General features: G+C 57.2%; 1 protein-coding gene across 3 annotated transcripts in view; it reads left to right on the forward strand.

Annotated features, from left to right (window-relative positions):
• The window catches only part of EPHA10 (EPH receptor A10), a 38,667-nt gene extending 20,962 nt beyond the window's left edge, over nt 1-17,705 (forward strand). The window contains exons 6-17 of one of the 3 annotated variants that reach the window (XM_036119055.2): nt 2,345-2,478; nt 5,063-5,234; nt 8,692-8,800; nt 12,390-12,451; nt 12,567-12,692; nt 13,350-13,535; nt 13,995-14,056; nt 14,265-14,468; nt 14,759-14,908; nt 15,101-15,294; nt 15,999-16,154; nt 16,283-17,705. In XM_036119055.2, the coding sequence (XP_035974948.1) occupies nt 2,345-2,478; nt 5,063-5,234; nt 8,692-8,800; nt 12,390-12,451; nt 12,567-12,692; nt 13,350-13,535; nt 13,995-14,056; nt 14,265-14,468; nt 14,759-14,908; nt 15,101-15,294; nt 15,999-16,154; nt 16,283-16,397 (1,670 nt within the window). In that variant the 3' untranslated portion in view covers nt 16,398-17,705. Of the gene's footprint in view, nt 1-2,344; nt 2,479-5,062; nt 5,235-5,636; nt 5,859-8,691; nt 8,801-12,389; nt 12,452-12,566; nt 12,693-13,349; nt 13,536-13,994; nt 14,057-14,264; nt 14,469-14,758; nt 14,909-15,100; nt 15,295-15,998; nt 16,155-16,282 lie in introns of those variants that run through there. The other 2 variants (XM_036119056.2, XM_036119057.2) reach the window with 2 other exon arrangements.
• Nucleotides 17,706-21,761: the final 4,056 nt, after the last annotated feature.

The raw sequence follows: 21,761 nt of genomic DNA on the forward strand, positions 1-21,761 counted from the left end.
TGGCAGGAAGCTTTCCTCTATATTTTCTTTTCTTTTTCTTTCTTTATTTTTTTAAAGATTTTTTAAAAAAGATTTTATTTATTTATTTGACAGAGAGAGAGACAGCAAGAGAGGGAACACAAGCAGGGGGAGTGGGAGAGGGAGAAGCAGGCTTCCCGCTGAGCTGGGAGCCCGATGTGGGGCTCGATCCCAGGACCTTGGGATTCTGACCTGAGCCAAAGGCAGACGCTGAATGGCTGAGCTATCCAGGTACCCCCTTTTTTCTTTTTTTTTAATATATTTTTAAAATTTATTACTTGAGGGGGGAGGGACAAAGGGTAAGGGAGGGAAAGAGAGAGAATCTCAAGCAGACTCCCTGCTGAGTGCAGAGCCTGTTGTGAGGCCCGATCTCATGACCCTGAGATCATGACCTGAGCTGAAATCAAGAGTCAAACACTTAGCGGACTGAGCCACCCAGGTGTCCTTTAAATATATTTTTATTATTTTATTTAAGTAGGCTCCATGCCCCCCATGGAGCACAATGCAGGGCTCAAACTCACGACCCTGAGATCAAGACCTGAGCTGAGATCAAGTTGTTGGATACAGAGACACGTTGGTGGCTCAGGCAGTTGAGTGTCCGGACTCTTGATTTCTCCTCAGGTCATTATCTCAGGGTTGTGAGATAGAGCCCTGCGCCAGGCTCTGTGCTCAGCAGGGAGTCCGCTTGGAATTCTCTCTCTCCCTCCCTCCTTTACCCTCTGCCCTTCCCCCTGTGCTCTCTCTCTCTCACTCTCCCTCTAAAATAAATAAATAAATCTTAAAAAAAAAAAGAAGAAGAGTCCGACACTTAACCGACTGGCCACCTAGGCACCCTCCTCTATATTTTCTTCCAAGAGTTTTATAGTTTCAGGTCTCACATTTAGGTCTGTAATTTATTTCATGTTAGATTTTGTATGTGGTATAAGGTAAGGGTCCAAATTCATTCTTTGCATGTGGATAATCAGTTTTCCCAGCACTGTTTGTTGAAAAGACTGTCCTTTCCCCAGTGTGTCAGCTTGGCACTCTTGTCAAAAATCATTAGACTGTGCGTGTGAGGGTTTATTTCTGGGCTCTCTGTTCTGTTCAGTTGGTCTGTATCTCTGTCTTTATACCAGTACCAAACTGTTTTGATCATGGTGGCTTTGTAATGTTTATGAAGTCAAAAAGTGTGAGGCCTCTAGCCTTGTTTTTCTTTTTCAAGGTCATATTGCTATTCATGGTCCTTTGATTTTTCCATATGAATTTTAGGATTTCTATTTCTGCAAAAAACATCTTTGAGATTTTGATGGGAATTGAGTTGAATTTGTAGGTCACTTTGGGTAGCATGGACATTGTAACAATATTAAGTGTTCTACTTCATAAACACGATGTCTTTCCATTTATTCGTGTCTTCTTTAATTTCTTTCAGCAATGTTTTCTCGTTTTTCATTAACTTTATTCCTAAGTATTTTATTCTTTTTGCTGCAATTGTATATGGGATTGTTTTCTTCATTTCCTGTTCGGATTGTCCATTGTTAGTGTGTGGAAACACGACTGATTTTTGTGTGTTGACTTTGTATTCTGCAACTTTGCTGTCTTCATTTATTAGTTCTAACGGTGTTTTTGTGGAATTTTTAGGATTTTCTACATATAAGAATATGTCACCTGTGGACTGAAATAATTTTACTTCTTTCTTTCCAATCTCAATGCCTTTTATTTCTTTCTCTTGCCTAAGCTCTCTGGCTAGGACTTCTGTATATGTTAAATTGAAGTGGCAAGTGTGGACATCCTTGCCTTGGTCCTGATCTTCAAGGGAAGGCTTTCAGTTTTCCACCTTTGAGCATGTTGGCTGTGGCTTTTCATATATGGTCTTTATTATGACGAGGTAGTTTCCTGCGGTCCCTAGTGCGTCCAGTGTATTGCCTCTCGACCAGACCGTCAGAGTAGCTGAGTAGGTTCTTTTCCTGCCTCCTATGCTCTTTAATGTCTCCAAACCACAGACAGTGTAGAAAGAACCTGGGAGATTAGAACCAGCCACCACTAGGGCAGCTGGAGTGCAGGGGGTGGGCAAGCAGCAGGTGGCTTGGGCACCCCCTACTCCCCCCTCCCCCCCACCCCCCCCTTCCTCGCAGAGACCCTGGAAGCTGAGAGCTGTGGGGTGAGAGCGGCCTCCCTTCCCTCTGGTCTCAGGACTCAACAGCTCAGACCCCGCCCCTCAGGAGCCTCTGGCCCCGCCCCACCCACCTGGCCCCGCCCCCACTCCCTGCATGCCTCGCCTTTCCAGCGCCCACACGGGCCCTGCCCCACAGTGGGATCCTGTGGAGAACCCGGCGTTACTTACTTTCAGCGCCCTGGGAGGAGGATGAGATCCGCAGGGACCGAGTGGAGCCCCAGAGTGTGTCCCTGTCGTGGCGGGAGCCCATCCCTGTCGGAGCTCCGGGGGCTAACGGCACCGAATACGAGATCCGATACTACGAGAAGGTGAGGCGGGGTCTGGGCGGGACCTGGGTCTGCGTTCAGGGGCTGTGGTCTGTCTCCAGCAGCCGCTTCCTTTTCTACCTTCTGGCCGCAAAAAGTCCTCCTTACTTTCTTTGTGAACATACCCACCGGCCTCCTAAGGCCTGAGTTTCTTCCTGTCCCCTCCACTCCGTGCATGGACCCCACTGCTCATCCGCTGTCCCCCCTCTCTGCTCCTCACCAGTCATCAGCTCCATTGTCACCACTTTTGCCTGGTGTTTACAGTTGACTAAGAGCTTTCCCTGGGGGCTGATCCGGATCTTGCGTGGCCAGACCATATACATACAATTTGCAACCCTTTTTAAAAAAAAGAATGCAGAAATACCATATTGTTTCAAAATTTACAAACATGTCTGACCTAGGTCAGGTGGCCCACTGGAACTTGGCCGTGTGCTGGTAAATGTTTAACATCCTGCTCCCAGAACAATGAATGGGTGTATGAATTATTATTATAGTTTTACTGATCTACAGGATGTGTAATGCATCGTTTACAGGTAAGAAGAAAAGATATACAGTGTCCTTATTGTAAGCTCCATCTAGCCGATTGATCCTTATCGGATGCTTTTGCCGATTTTTGCTGACTTCTTGTATCTGTTGTCAATCTATGGTTGCAGTTCAACCTCGACTTGACAAATGGAGATATGTCCCAATCCACTATCTCTTTTCCCCATAAATTTATCGTCTTTAAATGTGATATGTAATCTACTGTTAAAGTGTTTCTCACCTTGGTGCCAGTTTTCTTCATTCAAGCAAAACCTTGCTTTCATCTTCAGCATGTCATGTGTCAGAACTTCACTCAGCCCTTAGTGACTCGAGGGACTTCTTAGCTGAATCAGATAATAGTTTTTGAATACTGGAAGTCTACTGAGAGCTGTGAGTTGGGGGTGGGTGGGGAGTGAACACGAAGGAGGAGGGACTCCTGAGTCACTGCTGGGAGATCTTGGGGATGGGGTGCCATCCATGGAGGAGGAGAAGCCTGTCTGGGCTCAGAGGGTGAGCTGGGGTTGGCCCATGCAACGTTCAGGGGGTCCCTGGTACATCCAGGTGGACTTGGGGGTCTGCAGCTCAAGGCAGAGGCCTATCCTGGAAAAAGAGAGGTGGGGCCTTTCAGCATAGGGCTGGGAGCTGAATGAAGCCAAGGGCCGGAAGAGAAGGCCAAGAAGGACATTGAGCGTGAGAAGAGGGGCCAAGACAGAGCTCTGAGGAGCCCTGAGGTTTAGGAGACCGCAGAGGACACTGGGAAGGAGCTGGGCACGCAGTCGTTGCTCACAGAGGCCTCACTGAACTGACATGGGGTGGGGGTCAGCGCATAGGAGACAGAGTCCCGAAGCAGAGCTGGGTGGGTGCTCCAGGCCCTAAGGGGCTGTGAATTTGCAGGGAACCAAAACCCTTGAAAAGAGGAGCCTGTACAAAAGGGGTTCCGTGTGAAAGGCTTCAGGGGCATCGCAGGGAAGCCCGGGACCCCAAGTCCTGGAGGCATGGTGCTCCTTATCTGCCCTTCTCTGTGCACACGAGTGCCCTCTGTGCACACGAGTGTCCTCTGCACAGGGGCTTGCTCAGGGCCCATGAGGGCGGCCCAGGACAGCAGCCTTGTCTCTTCGCCCCGCGCCACCCCTACCCTGCCCGTCTCTCAGAGGTCCCGCCTGCAGCCCCTGTCTCACTGTCTTTCCCTGGGTCATTCAGATACTTGGAAGAGAGATTCCGACTGGCCCAGTTCAGGTCAGAGTCTTCCCCATTCCTGAATACCATGACCAAAGAACTGGACCACATGATAATGAGGGGCTGTGAGCGTGGCAGGGGCTCTAATAAGGTTGGGGGGGGCAGGCAGAGATGAAACGATGGCCGCATCCCCAGTACACACCATTATCAGACGTGCTGGGGGCAGTATGATATAAAGTACGCACGGGACCCGAAGGAATCAAGACGGTGTTGTTCTGACCCTTCCCTGATGCGACCGTCCCCTATAAAGGAAGAGAGAACTACTACTGCGGGCGCTGTAGGTCGCCCCAGGCCTCCGAAGAGTCTAGCTCAGCCTCGGGCAGTGAGCCGGCCCTCCCTCCGTGACAGCTACCGCTGTCCCCACTGCCCAGCAGGGGCCTCGGGCGAGTCTCTCCACCCCTCTGTGCCCCAGTCCTTGTCTGTGAAAACCAGATGACAAAGAGAAGGATCTGTGTGAGCCGACAGGGGCCGGGCAGGTGTCAGGGCTGTTTCTCACTCCTCCGAGGCATCAGGCCCAGCTCACCCTCTGGACCGCGAGGCCCTGACGTCTGTCCTCCAGAAGGGGGATCTAGCGTCTTCTCTCGAGTTTCTCTTACTGCTCTTAGCCACAAATACCACTGAGTGTACTTGGGACCTTGGGTGCAGGGAGGGGTTGGAGAGCCTGTGGAAGAAGGCTGCGGAGCCCTCCCTAGACCGTCGGAGTCAGGTTCTCCCACCTGGTCCATGCTTGCCTCAGCGCTTCTCCACCCCCTACTCCTTGCCCCCATCATTCTCCAAGGAGTGCGGGTCTGGCCCTGGGTCTGGGCCTTACTTCTTGGTCCTTCCTCAGGGTCAGAGTGAGCAGACTTACTCCACGGTGAAGACAGGGGCACCTGCGGTCACAGTCACCAACCTGAAGCCGGCTACCCGCTACGTCTTTCAGATCCGGGCAGCTTCCCCGGGACCCTCCTGGGAGACCCAGAGCTTCAATCCCTCCATTGAAGTGCAGACCCCAGGGGAGGGTAAGTGATGTGTGTATGTAGGGAGGGGCTGAGGTGGGGAGACCAGCTGGGGCGGGGGTGGTTATCCATGCAATTAAGGGAGCCCATAGAACAGTTTAATTACAACCTAAATAATTCATGAATTTGGAATCCATCGATGAGGGCCTATTCAGTGACATGAATTAAATGGGAGGGCCTCGTCCTAGGGGAGCTCACAGGGGAGGGGCTCATGAACAGCTATAAGCCACGTCTCAGCTGGGATCTCGCAGCCTCCCAGGACCTCCCGTGTCTTGTAGAAACATCCTGTGCCCTCTCCAAGATTCTTGCTATTTTTCTTGGGAGGAGTTGTAGTCTCATGGTCACTTCTTGCTCCGAAGGCTAAATTCTTTCCCATTCTGCTTCTTTCTCTCTGCCGTGATATAGACTCAAACATGGGATGCCGTCCCTTTCCCCACTCGGCCTTAGAGTGAGAAGCACACTTCACTGAAGGTTGGGGACACAAAGGGGTCGCACCACAGCAATAAACAAAACAGAGCGAGAGTTGTGCACGTTCAGTGGGGGGATTGTATGGTACGTGAATCATTTCTCCCAATAAAGCTATTATCAAGATGAAACAACAAAACAGAACAAAAGCTGAACATCAGATGCCCCGATTCTAAAACGGCTCTGGCTTCTCCCCCGTGATATTATGCTACCCGCTTCCTCCCTTCACCTCCCTCCCGTGGCTCCTCTTCTCCCCACCCCCACCCCCAAATTCCCTTTCATGCCGAGAGATGAGCAGCTTGGCTGTGGCTTTGGTGGTTTTGCCTGCTGCGAACCCTGCCCTCAGGGTCTCACCTCTATCTACCCCGAGCAGTTCACGGAAGTATTTTCCCAGACAAAGGCAGTTCCCCCTAAGAGGCATTCTGACACCAGCTGTCAAGATAATAATTCTTTCCAACCTGCTACATGAGTCTAATCCAAGATAGGAAGAGCTGGAGCCCAAAGGGAGGTGGAGATAAAATGTTGAGGGAGTTTGGGTTCTGGGAAGAGAGACAGCGCTTCTCGCTCGAATGCCTGTCTGTGCCAGACCTTGGCCAGGTGCTGGCAGGAGGAGATTAGAGCTCTGTCTTGAAGGCTGGGGAGCATTTGAATGTGTGGAGATGGGCAAGGAAGGCATGTGGGGTAGACGAATCCATCTGAACAAAGGCGCACAGGTTTGGCTGGAGTGAGTGTGGTGGGGGCGGGAGCTGGGGGCTGTTAGCTGAAATGGGCCGATGATTTCCATTCAGTTGGTGCTTCCCAGTGAGTAGACCCTGCTCGGACCCTCGGCCTCCTTGGCTGTGGCCCAGGCTCTGGGGGAACAGGTCTCCCAGTCTGCGGACCCCTTCTTCCAGTGATCTGTGACCCTAACTCAGGAGCACGATTAAGGATCCCACTCCAGCCCTGTATCAGCTACCCATTGCTGCGTAACAAATTACCCCAAACCGAGTAGCTGCAAACAGCCAACATTTGTTCTCTCGTGGTTTTTGTGGGCCATGCATCTGGGTGCAGCTTAACTAGGTGCCATGGGCTCAGGGTCGCTCACAGCTGCAGTTGTCTCAAGGCTCGGGTTCTCGCTGGCTCTTTGCTGGAGGCATGCAGTTCTCTGTCTCTTGGGCTTCTGCCTAGAGCTCCTCATCCCACAGCAACTCGATTCTTTCAGAGACTGAGTGAGAGAGAGAGAGAGAGGGTGCCCAAGACAAGCCACAGTCTCTTGTCTGTGACATCCCATCCTTCGGCTGCATTCTCTTCATTAGAAACAAGTCACTATGTCAAGCCCACACTCAAGGGGACTGAATACCAGGAGGTGGGGAATCCAGGGGGCACATCTCAGAAGCCACCTGCCACAACCACCCTGTCTCCATTTCCAGGTCCACATGGACACCTCATTTCAAACAGTTCTTGGCAACCCCACCCACCTCTGCCCCAGCCAGACCCCGGGTCCTGTCCCCACCTCTGGAACCATGGGCTCTCAAGTCCCCTCATTGACCTTGGCCTTGTTGGCCTCTAACTCTCCCTTCCTCCTCTGTCCCTTGTCACTTGACTGTGACATCCTCCTAACAGCCTGGGGGATCCAACCTCAGCTCCCAGGCTCTGAGCCCCTCCTGACCCCATATCGCCCCAGCTGCTGTGGATCCTCCCCGGGGAAATGCTCCCCAGCCGTGTTGGCCCTCACTCCCTGGATGCTGCGTTGTGCCCGCCCTGCTTGTCCTGGAGCCTGGAGCTGGCCTGAGTCCTGCGTCCCACGCCTCATCTAATCTCAACGGAGTCTCCAGGACTGCGCAGCATCTCCCCCATTCTCAATAGTTTTCCCAAACATTTCCCCCTCTCTCAGGTACCTCCTGTCGATCCCCACTTCCAACCCAGCAGATACCTTCATCCCTTTCCCCTCAGGCAGGAACTCTGTCCATTGCTCCCTGGCTCCCTGTCACCCTCAGGATGAAGTCCCTGCTCCTTGGCCTGGCATCCCAGGCCCTTCAGGTGCTGTCTCCTCCCCCCCCTACCCCCATTCCCTTTTTCCTCCCACCATCCAGCTTCACATCTGGCCCCTCTCGGCCCCCATGCGGCCTGTTTTCCCAGCCCCACGGGATGGCTTGCCATTTTCCAGACCCTGCCTGTGCGCCCAAGCACCACCAGAACCTTTCCGAGCTCCCAGGCCCGGTGCAGATGCCACACCTCTTCTGTGAAGCCTTCCTCACTGGCTTTAGGAAGAAATGAGCGTGTCTCTGCTCAGCTCTCTGTTTCTGTTTTCATTCTACAGTTAGGAATTTTGTTTCTGTCTCCTCCACTGGTCCCTACCCTCCTCCGGGGCAGGGATTCTGGCTCATTCATCACTGCCTTCCAAGTGCTGGCGCCAGCCTGTCACACATGTTGGATGGATGGAGGGATGGAGGGATGGATAGACGGGGCTGGGAGCCTGTGGTCCTCTGGACCCCTCACTTGGGGAAGTAGTTCACAGTAGAGGCTTTTGGAATCAGGCTCAAATCTTAGGTTCACCATTTAGTAGTCGTGGGACCCTGGGCAAACTGCACAACTTTTCTCAATGTTGGTCTTCTCAGCTATAAAATGGAGACACCACCACCTTACTGGCTGGTTGTGACAGTGAAACAGGGTCATTTAGTTAAGGCATGTGGCACAGTATCCTGAGTAAGTGTGCATTCAATGTTACCTTACTGTAATTGGCGGCGGCGGTCCGGATGGGGCTGGGGAGCTCAGGTGAGAGGCCATTCCCCCTGCAGAGCTACATTAAGTCATGCCCATCTGAAAGGCCAAAGGGAGGCCCAGGCCTGCCTGTCTGGACCCTGGGGCCTCTCTTGCAGAGCTGGACTGCAGGGAGAGGAGGAAGCTCCAGGCGCCCCCGTGGGCCTTCTGCTGTGGGGGCAGGGCAGGAGCCTGCACTGGGGCGGCCCCCGGAGCTTGGCCCTCGGCCTGCCTCAACCTCCTGGTTTACCCCCAGCTGCCTCAGGGTCCAGGGACCACAACCCTGCGGTCGTCGTCACCGTGGTGACTGTCTCAGCCCTCCTCGTCCTGGGCTCTGTGATGAGCGTGCTGGCCATGTGGAGGAGGTAGGTAGCTGGTCCCGGCTTGGCTGACTCCTGGTGGGTCGTGGCCCTGGACACACTCACGTGTGCCCACGGCCCCTTTGTCTGTGCCTGCATTCGCACACATGCAGATTTGCGCACGCAAGCATCCTGCGGTGTAGATCCGGGCAGGGCTAGCGCGGTCCCGGCCCCTCCCCCACTTACTGCTCCTGCCGCAGCCGGCGCTGCCTCCAGCTCAGCCCGCTCTGGGATGAAGGGGATTGAGCTCCTTAGCTCATTAAATGTCAGAAGGCATCACTGAGGATGGAATCAAGCTCCGGCTGCTCCAGTGTGATTAGGATTCTCCTGAGGCGCTCAGAGGCCCCCAGCCCCTGCCCGCAAGGGATCTTGAGGCCCTTGAACACAGGCAAAGGGAAGAAAGGCAGAAACTGTGTGGGAGGGGGGAGGCCAGGGAGGGGAACTCATTCACCAGGAGGAAGCTTGCAGGAGAGTGGGCAGAGAAAGGGGGTGGGAGGAGGGCGAAGGATGTGGAGCTCGAGTTTGTTTCAGAGAAGATTCCAGTCCTTTTGCACGCAGCAGAAAGCTCATAGCATGTATTTCCACCTTCTCCCCAGGGCCACACTCTGCTGCATGCAGAGGTACCAGGCTGGGGCTGAGGTCAGCAGACTTGAGGGGTGGAAAGTCTGCATGTGATGGGCCGGGGGCGGGGTGGGGGGGGAGCAGAGGCGAGCGATGGCTGCTCGGGGAGCCGCATCCCAGCACATCTCAGCATCCTGGAACTGCCTGTGGGCTGGAGGGACAGCGAGTATTCACACGGCACTGTTTGCTTGGCCTTGACGGGAGCACTGAAAGTGACTAAGGAGGGGAGAGCCTTGACCTGGGGGTCTGGGAGCCCCTCTGCCTGGGCCAGGACAGTCAGGGAGGCAGGACAGGAGTAGTAAGCTCCTTTCTGGTGCTTAGACGCCCATATTGGACCTGTTGGGAAAGTAGGAATGGACAGGAGCTGAGAGTCTTTTGTCCTGGCTGGGAGCCTAAGAGCTCAGGGAGGCAGGCGGAGGAACCGGGAGAGAGGGGTATAAGGAGCACCCTTCCGGGCAAGGGCTGTGCAGGACAGGAGTAGCTGCCCAGGAGCACCTCGGAGACAGATGCACTAGGGCAGGTCGAGGAAGCCAGGGGTCGGTCTCAAAACCTGCTCAAAATCCCATGGAAACGGGGGGAATCTGCAGGTCAGGTGCCGATGGGCATGTCCAGCCAGCCTCACGGGCTGACCTCTCTCTGAGTCCCTGCAGAACTTGCCCTCTGCGGGGTCTCCTCCCCTCCGCTTTCCGTCCCCACCCCATCCTGGCTCATCCCACTTCTCACCAGAGGGTGTTGTCCGGTGGAAGCTTCTCGGTTTCTCTGCCACTCCTCCATCCGCTCGGCCTTGCCCCCTTTCTCTCTACCCACCTTTCCTGGATGTTCTCCTCATTCATGGGAAGTCCTGTCACCACTCTGGGTGACTTCAGTGCCCTTGGATAACCTGTCCCACCCCTTGGCTTCTCGGTTCTTTGACTTCCTCATTCCCAAGGACCTTCTGTTCCATTCCACCTCGGCCTCCTTCTCCCGTATCCTGCCATGGACCTGGCCATCACCCCAAATACTCTGTCCAGCTGGCTCTTCCACTCATGCCCCGCAGGTGCCCTGTCCTTACAGCTTGCCCCCTCGGCCACATCTGTTGCACCTGCTCCTTCAGTGCATCATTGGCCGCCTGGCTCCTCATCCGCAAGTCTGCACACCTGCCTGTCTCTGCACCCATCCTCTCCCTCCCTGTGCTCTGGAGGAGGTGCCTTCCTCCTAGCCCTTCCTGCTGTGTTCCGAACCCCGCCCCTTCTCACCACCTCAGGAACCCTACTATTTCTTTTTTTTTTTTTTAAAGATTTTATTTATTTATTTGAGAGAGAGAGAATGAGAGCGAGCACGAGAGGGAAGAGGGTCAGAGGGAGAAGCAGACCCCCAGCCGAGCAGGGAGCCCGATGTGGGACTCAATCCCGGGACTCCAGGATCATGACCTGAGCTGAAGGCAGTTGCTTAAGCACTGAGCCACCCAGGCGCCCCAAGAACCCTACTATTTCTAATGTCCCCCTCTGCCCCACATAACAGCTGACATTTAGTGCGTGCTTAGTAAGCTCTGTGCAACCATGCTGTATTGGGCGGGGCTGTCTTTATCCCGATTTTATTAAAGAGAAATCTGAGCCCACCGAGTCCCACAGCTACCAATAGAGGAGCTGGGAAGCCAGTCCCTGCGTGAGGTTCCAGAGCCCGTGCTGCTAACCACCATCATGACAGCTTCAGCCCCCTTTCCCATCCATATAGAAACATCTCCCTAACTGCCCCCTCCTCCGAGCCTCCACACCATCTCTCTCCCCTGCGCCACTTTTTTCTTTCCTGCCTTCCTGTGACGTGGCCACCCCTCATTTCCCTTCTGTTTCCCTTTGACTTGTCTGGCGGTTCTTTTGTGATCTCCTCCATGGCCTCTTTCTCCTCTACCCGGTCTCTGAATGTCGGGGTCCTCAGACTTGTCCACGGTCCCACTTCCCAGGCTCTGTCCTCTTCCTGGACAATGCTCACAGCTCCCGCGCTCGTATCTCCAGGGCAGACCTCTCCTGCACCCCCCGCCCCACTCATTTCTAACTCCCTACTCCGCGCCCCTCCCTGCTCATCCGTGGGCTCTGCACATTCCCATCGGCGCAGCCCGAGCGAGAGCTTCTCTCTCCCTGTCCTCGTAAACGGCACCACCGTCAACGGCTGGGCAATGCAGAACCCCAGAAGTCATTCCGACCTTCTCCCTCCTCCTTTCTGCCTTCTAGCAGTCTCGGAGCCCTGTGGCCCTGTCACCTAAATGTCACTTGAGCACTCGAGTCCTCTTTTCTCCGGGTCCATGCTCCCCCTGTAGCCTGAGCCACGGAGCCACCGTCAGCTCCTGCGGGTCGGGGCGGGGGGGGGCGGCAGCTGCAGCCAGCATGATCTTTCTAAAATGCAGATTGAGTCATGGCGCTCACCTGCTCAACACCACCAGGGCTCTCCTCTGGGCCAGCAAGGCCCCCTTCAGGGGCCCCTAATGCCTGTTGGGGGCTCTGGTGATAGTGACGCAGTCCTTTGGTCCATGGCCACCTCTGCCTCAGGAAGCCCTCCTTGGAGGTCTGGGACTGGTCAGGCCCATCGGCTGCGTGTGCCCCTCTGTGCTTGGACCTGTGAGCGGGCTTGCGATGGATGCTCAGCGCTTGTTTACCTGGCTAGACCCCGGCTGCCCCTGACTGCAGGGGCCACCCGATTTGCTCAAAGTTCAGGGGTTCAAAGTCAGGGGTATGGATTTGGGTGCCTCTGGAGGTGCAAGAATACGCATTGTGTCTCAGAGGGAAAATAATTAGGAATGTGGGTGGGGATGAGGGGTTAGGTCTGGGGCTGGGGTTATGTGTCGGCTGTGGGGAGAAGCTCTCAAAGCAGGACAAGAAGGTCCCTCCCCTAGGGCACAGATCTTAATGGTTTTGAAGGGATAAGGAGCTGCCACCCTGGGTCTGGTAAGAGGCCGAGGGCTGGGGCTGCCTGGCTCAAAAGTGACTCTGCACCTCCCCAGGCCCTGCCCCTATGGCAAAGGAGGTCAGGACGCCCACGACGAGGAGGAGCTGTATTTCCACTGTGAGTTGTCGCCTGCCCCGGCTTAGCCCTCTTCCTTGCTGCCCTTCATGACTCCTCCCACCCCCGGCCACAGAACCCCTTCCTCCAGCCCCTGTCTGTTCTCCCTGCATTCCAGTCAAAGTCCCGACGCGCCGCACGTTCTTAGACCCCCAGAGCTGTGGGGACCCGCTGCAGGCTGTTCATCTGTTTGCCAAGGAGCTGGATGCAAAAACTGTCACACTGGAGAAAAGCCTTGGAGCAGGCAAGCTGGGCACCCAGGAAGCCTTGTCCGTCCCAAGAGCCCCCTCTCTTCCCTCATCCCCACCTCTGCCCTCCAGGCCCTCCCCCATTTCTGGAAGCCCTGCCTTCACCCCAGTCCTGGCCTGCCCAGGAGGCCCCAGCTCCACACCAAATGGGACCTCCACCCACCAGGTTCCAGGGAAGGGGATGGCAGAGGAGTCTGTGATCCTGCCTTCCTACCCTCTCCCCATCCCCATGGTCACCGAAGAGGCCTCCCCACCCTAGCCCTTTCCCCCCTGGCCTCCGCAGACTGCCGCTGGTGGAAGTATAGTCCCAGGCCTTCATGGGGGGGTGGTGGGGAGGAGCATTCACAGACTTGGGGACCAGACACACCTGAGTTCTAGTCCTGGCTCTACCGCTGACCAGCTGTGTGCCTCTTCTGCTCTGAACTCGTTCCTTGTCTGTAAAACGGGCACGATAGCTCCTCATGCAGAGCGAGGTGGGGACTGCGAAGCCCACGTCACATCACTGGGTCTCAGCTTGCCATGATTCGAACTCGGGAGCCCTGAGCCCCCGGCCAGGAACAGCCTGTGATCCCAAGCTGCTTTCTCCGCTGCTCACCAGGCCTGGGTTGGCCAAGGGGTGGCCTCCAGGGGACTGAGGTGCTCTGTCCTCACAGGGCGGTTCGGGGAGCTGTCCTTCGGCCGCCTGCAGCTCCCTGGCCGCCAGGAGCTCCCCGTGGCCGTGCACACCCTCAGGGATGGCTGCTCTGACTCCCAGAGGCTCAGCTTCCTGGCTGAGGCCCTCACCCTGGGCCAGTTCGACCACAGCCATGTCGTGAGGCTGGAGGGTGTTGTCACCCGAGGTAGGGCCGTGTGCTTCGCAAGTATGGGTGGAAACAGGGTGGGAGGTGGGGTGCTCCTATGCCCCCAGGCCCTTCCTCCAGCCATGGGATAGGGAGCCCCTAAGCTGCCCAATATGGAGAGAAGGCCTCAGCTCTCTTTCACCGACTCAGGGAGACCCTTCCGACCTTGAATGACCTTTCTGACCCGTAGTGACCCTGTTGGGGGTGGACTGCTTGGACCTTGAGTGATCTTTCTTAGCAAACTTATTGCAGCTCCTAGACCTTGGCCTTTGTCCTCCTCCAGATGCCCCATCTTTTGTTCTTTGGCATAGAGGGTCCTGGGCAGGGGTGCGGCCCACCTGGGGAAACTTGTTTCTGGCTGCCTCAGCTCAGGCTGGGGCCCGGGTGGGGGAGCATGTGTGCGAGCGGTGGGTGGGGGGGGCAGGCAGCTTAGTGTGTGTGTCCCCATCCCTGGCACAGGAAGCAGCTTGATGATTGTCACTGAGTACATGAGCCATGGGGCCCTGGACGGCTTCCTGCGGGTGAGTGGCCTGGGTCCTGGGGGGTACCGCTGACCATGTTAGTCTTCGTCCCTCACTTTCTCTTTGGTGGGACTTGTACTTGGCATCGTTCCCTAAAAAGGGGCCCACTGGCCAGGCCCACCTGGTGGGTCCCAGGGCAAACCCAGAGGGGGCCAGGTGACTTCGCTGGGGTCCCACAGCCCCAGAGAACTGCATGTTCCTCCCACAGAGGCATGAGGGCCAGCTGGCAGCCAGGCAGCTGTTGGGGCTGCTGCCCGGGCTGGCATCAGCCATGAAGTATCTCTCGGAAATGGGCTACGTCCACCGGGGCCTGGCGGCCCGCCGTGTGCTGCTCAGCAGTGGCCTTATCTGCAAGATCTCTGGCTTTGGGCGGGGCCCCCGGGACCGAGCAGAGGCTGTCTACACCACCATGGTGAGGGTTCCCTTCTCCCAGGCAAACCTGCCCATCAGACCGCACCAGGGTCCCCCTCACCCACTGCTGCCCTCTTCCCTGCCGTGTCAGGGCCACACTCCCTACAGCCCTGCCCCTCCCCCCCCCTTGGCCCCAAATGAATGCCGGTGTGGGCATCATTATGTGCCTTCCCCAGAGGTGCAGCTGGGAGGACGGCAGGTGGGGCTGGGTCTGGGGCTCCGTGGGGTGGGGAGCCCTGGGGGTCCTTGGGCCAGTCCCTTCCTGCCCCTGACCTGCTTGCCTGCCCACAGAGTGGCCGGAGCCCGGCACTGTGGGCCGCCCCCGAGACTCTTCAGTTTGGACACTTCAGCTCTGCCAGTGATGTGTGGAGCTTTGGTGTCGTCATGTGGGAGGTGATGGCCTTTGGGGAGCGGCCCTACTGGGACATGTCTGGCCAAGACGTGAGTGATCTCAGGCCCCAACTCCCTGACCTCTGCCCATTGACCCTTGATCTCTCAGCCCTAGGCCCCTCTTCACTGCCTACTTGCTTCCGGTCCTGCCTGGTCACTGCCTGAGTCTTCCTTGGGATGGGATGTGTGCATGTGTTGGAGGGCCTGAAAGCTTCCTGTCTGCCCCTCACCTCCATGGCCCAGGTGATCAAGGCAGTGGAGGATGGCTTCCGGCTGCCACCCCCCAGGAACTGCCCCTCCCCCCTACACCGTCTGATGCTCGACTGCTGGCAGAAGGACCCAAGTGAGCGGCCCAGGTTCTCCCAGATCCACAGCATCCTGAGCAAGATGGTGCAGGACCCGGAACCCCCAAAGTGTGCCACGACCGCCTCTCCCAGGTGCAACTGATGCCATTTTGTGCCAGGTTCACTCCCACCTATCCCCAACCACCAGATACAGTTGACCTCTTGCCTCGCCATGAGTGGGCTCCCCACGTGGCCCAAGTGTAACTGCCCCACCTGTCCCACCCCACCTGTCCACCGTACCTGTCCCACCCCACCTGTCTACCCCACCTGTCCCACCCCACCTGTCCAGGTAGGGCCGCTCACCCAGTTGCCTAGATAGATCTGATACTCGGCCTGCCTCAGACACATGGACCTTGTCCTCCACCTTAGTCATTCTACTTGTCCTGGGTTTTGCCTCACACGTCCCAGTACAATGACCACTGACTGGGTGAATACATGTGGAAATAGTTCGAGCAGGTTTGTAGTAGCAATAAATAAAATAAGTGAAATGAGTATTTCTTGTCCCAAATATAACATGGGTCACCTCCCAAACCGTCCTAGGTATGTCCTACCCCCTAGATACTCCCAGTACCTTCAGCTTGCCCAGGTGCAGCCCACTCTCTACCTACCTGCCCGGGTATCTCAAAACCCACACCCGCTCTGACGATGCCTCACACTCTGTGGAGCCGGGTCTGCCCTGGGGCTCGGTCGCCCTCCCCTTCTCCTGTCCTTTCTCGGCTGGCCTCTCCTCAGGAGAGTGACCAGGTCTGGGCACCAGAACCCTGCTGCCGACTGACCACAGCTCCTCTGCTCCCCAGGCCTCCCACCCCCCTGGCGGACCGTGCCTTCTCCACCTTTCCGTCCTTCGGCTCCGTGGGCGCATGGCTGGAGGCCCTGGACCTGGGCCGCTACAAGGACAGCTTCACCGCCGGTGGCTACGGGAGCCTGGAGGCCGTGGCCGCCATGGCCGCCCAGTGAGTCTGAGGAACCTGTCTGGGAGGGCCCGAGCCTGTCCTAATTCTGGGCCCTTCCCTGTCCCGACGGAGGGAGGGGGAGCAGAAGAGGGTTCGAGCCAGCTGGGTCCGACCGGCCCTTCTTTCAGGGACCTGGTGAGCCTGGGCATCTCGTCGGCGGAACATCGAGAGGCCCTCCTCAGCGGGATCAGCGCCGTGCGGGCACGCATGCTTCAGCTGCAAGGCCAGGGGGTGCAGGTGTGAGCCGCGCCGTCCTTCCAGGCCGGGACCCCAACCCTCACAGGGACCCTGGCACGCCGCACCCCAGCGGGGTGGAAGTGAGCGCGCTCTCCCTGCACTCGGGCCCAGAGCTTGTTTGGGACCACAGGTCCCCTCATTTCACTGCCTACTCCTCCCATTTTCCCCAGTCTGAACACCTTGGCTGACTCAGTCCCCCTGGCCAGAGGATTTAAATCCCTGGGGAGAACCCCTGAGATAACAGCAGGAGGAAATGCAGGGTCCCAGAGACCACGGTGGGCAGGATGGAGAGGGAAGACCTAGCTTTAAATAGCCTTGTTCATGTTTTTCTGTCTTCCACACCCACTGGGGCCTGGGGCCTACCCCAGTGGGTGCCCCTATTTCCCACAGACTTATGGGCCAGTTGACAGCATGGGTCCCTAATAAGCTCCCATGAGCCCTGGCAGGGACCACCTCTGCCTGGCAGCCCATCCTGAGGGGCCTGGAGAGGCGAGGTCCTCGGCTCCCTGGGCATGGGCTCGGCCACACTGGTCCTGAGGCCCAGGCAGCGAAGGTGGTGCTGAGCTCCGGGGCTGGACCCCAAGGTCCCAGACTCAGGAGCTGATTTCTGCCTCCCCTGCCCTGGGCTGAGAGTTCAGGGTGAGGGTGAGGGTCCTGGCTAGGCCATCAAGGTTCTGGTGCTCCCCTGAGGCCCAGTGAGGCCTCCCGTTTGCATCCTTTTTGTAAATTCACTGGCCGGGACATCTGAGAAGAGCATGAGGGGAGAGGTTTTCTCCCCGGAGGACCCGTGAGCTTTGCTCTTCCACCCCAGGGGATGGTGAAGAGATCTTAAGAGGTGGACCTTCCCTCTCTGACAGGCTCTGAGCCACACTGTGCAGAGAGGAATGACGGAGGCTGGTGGAGGAGTCAGGGCCAGGGCTGGGGTTGGAACCCATGCCCCCCAACTCCCAGTCTGGGGCTGAGGTTGGCTCTGGAGAGAGAGTCCTTGGTCCTACCTTGTGATACCAACACTTTTCCCCGAGGAAGCCTATGGGTACTCTGAGGTGACCGCCTCTCGCAAGCGCTGTCTCCTGGGCACCCCTCAGCCTCCTGGGGAGCACCTTCTCCCTCTGGCTTCTGTGGGGCTCCGGCAGGAGTGGCCACACTGAGCTAACTCCAGAGTTCCTTATCCAGAAGGGCTTCCCAGAGGCGGTGGTGATCGCGAGGCCAGGGCTTTCAGAGGACAAGAGGAAGGCAGCTGGATCTGGACAGGATTCCAGGGGCTGCGTTTGTCCAGGTCACCCCTGCCATATGCCTACTCTGGGCTTGGCTGTGTGCGGGTGGGTGGGATGGGTGGGAAGGAAGAGCCAAGGGGGAGGAGAAGGGGATGGATGAGACATCGAGCTGGCCCGTGGAGGGCTCAGCCCAGGTGGGGAGACAAGCTCAGGCACTGAGAGGTACGACAGGGATGCCTTCCAAAAGTGCCCTGGGCCCCACGGGAGACCTCGGGGTCTGTGGGCCGCTGGGCCCGAGGGCAGATGGGCAGTCTCGTGATTTGTGTATATGGAGGTGTGTCTGGAGAGGCTTCTCGGCTGAGAGGCTGATGCATACGTTCAACAAGGCTTTGAAGGTGTGGGTGGGGGTGTCTGTCCTTGGGGTGGGTGCAGTTTTGCACAGGCCAAGATGGAGGGCCTAGGACAAGAGGCATCCAAGCAGAGGGGCTAGCATGAGAAGAAGCCAGGAGGCTGGAAGATGCAGCGCATTTTTGGGGAGCACCCACGGTGGGGGACAGTGCCTCACATCAGTGCCTTTGGCTCTTCTCTCCTTGGAGCCCCTCCCTCGGCTCCCCACCTCCTGGGCACCTGCCCCAGTCAGTGACTTTGAGGGTACTGGGGAAGCTTGAGATACTGCTTCCACCCTTGACAGGGCTGGGGGGTCCGTTCCCATGCCAGCTGCCCTCCAGGCTCGCCCCCTACCCCCACCCAAGCCCGGAAAGGACATGGCATGAGGACCAGTGTCCCGTCTTGGGTGGAGGGAGCCTCATCCCCATCTCCAGCTACATCGGTCATGCTCTAAAGGCCCAAGCCCCCTCCCCATCCCCCGGCTATTCTGCAGAGGGACCCCCCTGGCTGTGTTGGCAGGACTTCGGTGTCCAGGGTAGACCTCCCCTCCATGGAGGAGTGAGGTCCCATAATCCTGAGGGGTCCCAGACCTCTGCCCTGCACGGATGCGGGCTGATGGCTCTCTGGGAGCTCTCTACAGATCTATTTTTATATGGAACTTGTTCACTGGACAGAGGGAGGCAGCCTGCAACCCTCCAGCTCCCCCATCTGAGCCCATCCAGGGAGGGAAGGGGCTGGTGGTGGGGGGTGGTTCCTTTGACTAATTCTGGACATGTTTTTATATTTCGTGGGTTCTATATGCAGGACAAAGTAATAAAAACTTGTCTGTGATATGGTACCTCTTTCAGTGACAATTGCTTACCCATTAAGATCTTATGTGGGAAGTTTCCACCGTCCCCCACCGCCGTGGGGTGTCTCCAGAGTGTGAGTCTGAGGTCTCTCTGTGTAGACATGAATTGAACAGCCCTTGCCATGAAAGATCTCCCAGTCTAGGGAGGGTGGCCCGGGAGCGGAGAGAAGGAGCTCACCTGGTCTCGGGAGTAGTAACGCAAGGGAAGCAATACTCGGGTGCTGGTGCCATTTTCTGAGATAGACAGCACACGGGGAGGGGAGCAGGTTGGGTAGGCGTTGGGGGAGGAAGGCGGGAAATGACACGCTTGGTTCTAGATGCGTTTGAGGCGAGCAGGTGGAGATGTCTGGGAGAGGGGTGGGTGCTGGGCCTGGAAGTTGGCACAGACGCCGGCTAGAGGCGGAGCTCTGAGGGCCGTGGCTCCTGGGGTGGGGGTGCGGGTGGGGGGGTGAAGCCAAGTGAGAAGGAGGTCGCCCTGGGCTAGCCCCGGGGGGGGGGGGCGCAGAGGGAGCCCTGGGGCAGTCTGCACTGGGAGACAGCAGGTGAAGAAGAGCCGGAGACAGAGCCTGTGGGAGCAATGGAGGGAAGCCAGGAAGCAGTCAGCCATGGAGGCGAAGGGGCAGTGAGTGGGGCTGTGAAATGCGGGGAAGCCGCGTGAGCAGAGGGGGTGGGGGCGGCTGTCAGGGGCTCTTCCCCGCGCCGTGCTGTTCCCAGGGCTGCCTCACGGAACGGCAGGCCCGCAGCTTGCAGCGCCCAGCTCGGCTCAGTCCCACAGCCCCCGGGGCTAGAAGTCGGCAAGCAGGGTGTTGGCAGGGTCGGCTCTTCCCGACGACTTAGGCCTCTCTGCTGGGCTCTCAGACGGCTTCTCCCCGCGTCTTCACCCCGCCTTCCATGTCCACATTTCCCCTTTCAGAAGCACACCAGTCGAACCAGACTGGCCCACCCGAATGACCTCCCTGGAACTTGACGACCCCTGTAAAGACCCTGTCTCTGAATAGTCACTTTCTGAGGTACCGGGGTTAGGACTTCCACCCATGAATTTCGAGGGGACATAATTCAGCCCCTAACAGTGGCCTTAATCGTGGGGGGCAGAAGCCACATGAGAGGATCGAGGAGTGGAGCGTGGGAATCTTTGGGGGCGAGCGGCAAAGGGAGGAAGGTGGGATAAGACAGTGATCAGGGCGGAGAGGGGGTGCGGGCCGAATGCTGGAGCGCCGCCTGAGTGCTCACGCGTGTGCACGCACATGCACACACACATGCACACATGAACCACGTGAGCCCTTGCCCTTTCCGGCTTCCTAGTGCTTCCGCTCTCCCTGGCCCGGGCTGTTCGTTCACAGCTTGGAGAAGGTGTCGTATTTATTTGCTTAGGCCAGGGGGAGTGCATGGGGCTGGGGCTGGGGCGGCGGGGTGGCAGTAAAGAACACCCCTTTCCTCCGTTCCTGTGCTCGGAACCAGTTGAGCACCGTTCCCTGGGACAGACGGACCCCAAGATACCGGCTCCTTGATAAGGCTGACTGGAGAATGCTGCTTACCATGTTTCTTCGAATCTAAGATGCCGTTGAGTGTGAGATGTACCACTAAGAAAACATCACAGCCAATTCAGCTGTGTCATGCCATCTGGTTGGAAGATGCATCCGGATTTCAGAGACGTTAACATGGATAAAAGTACATCTTCGATAAATGAGTTGTGCTGTACTGGGACAAAGTGCCTTTCTCTGAATTAGACCCACCCAGTCTCAGGCCGAGCCAGGAAGCTGCAAGCCTCGTCTGCCCGGGTGGCTTTGCCGGACCCAGCGTCCTGCAGGGTGGGGAGCAGACCGGCGCGCACCCTGCTTGCGAGCGGGCGGACCTGCGGGACGAGCCAGGTGGCGCCAATTCAAGCAGGTTGTTCCGTTCAGGAAGTCTCTTCTTCTCCAGGCGGCGCGGAGTGAGCAGGTGGGGCCGTCAGCAGTGTTGCTCTGTGGAGGTCTGCCTGAGTGGAGGCATGGAACCGAGGAATGGGGGACCCCCACCGACACTTCACCCTGCCTGCACACAGTAAGTGCTCACTAAATGTTAGGATTAGCAGGGTGTAGCCAGGTGCACGGGCGGACGTACAGTATATGGTGGGGGATTGAAATGAACACCTCCGGGCAGCAGGGCTGCTGACGTGGTGTGACCCGCTGTTTGGTCGTTCGGTGAACCCAGCTCCCACCCTGTAGCAGCCACTGGAAGTTAAGAGCTCACAGCCTAGTGGGGGAGTCAGTTAAGTAAGAAGCACGAAAGGCACAGCCACAGGGATAAACCCTAGGTGTTGTGGAAGTGCTGGGGGAGATGCAGGAGGGCCCGGGGGAAACCGTGGGGTGCCTTCACTGCCCTTACTAAGCATGAGTGCGTTCTGGGCTCAGCTCCTCCCTCGCATCGTCCCCTTCACACCGCTCAGGGCTCGAGCAGAACTCCTCACTGTATGGAGCCCTCTCTTTAAATCTCTTGGTGCCCTTCGCCATCTAGACTCAGGCTTCTGCCAGTATCTTGAAAGAACCCGGCTGGTCTCCTCAGGGTTCCTCCCTGATGCCTACCAGCATCTTGTGGGCAGATTATGGTTCTCTCAAGCCTCACTCCAGGCCGTATGTGTGGACTAAGACTGCTCGTGGAAGTTGAAGAGAAAAACTAGAAAACCAGAACGAAATGTTTCCCTGCTGCAAGCACCTTACACCCCCTCCCAGATAGGCTGCATCTTGCCCCTTCTCCCTGGCCCACTGCACTCATCCTCGACAGTCCGCCGGGGCGCGGTGAAGAGAGACACAGGACCTTCAGGTCCGATTTGAAGACATGTAGCCTTGGAGAGTGTCCTCTGCCTCCACCCTGATGGCTCTTAGCACATTGTGGCACGCGGCCCTGAAAGTTTGCAGATGGGGAGCTGGGCTCTTCCCAGTA

Source organism: Halichoerus grypus, chromosome 5 (genome assembly GCF_964656455.1).
Source record: "Halichoerus grypus chromosome 5, mHalGry1.hap1.1, whole genome shotgun sequence".
Classification (NCBI taxonomy): domain Eukaryota; kingdom Metazoa; phylum Chordata; class Mammalia; order Carnivora; family Phocidae; genus Halichoerus; species Halichoerus grypus.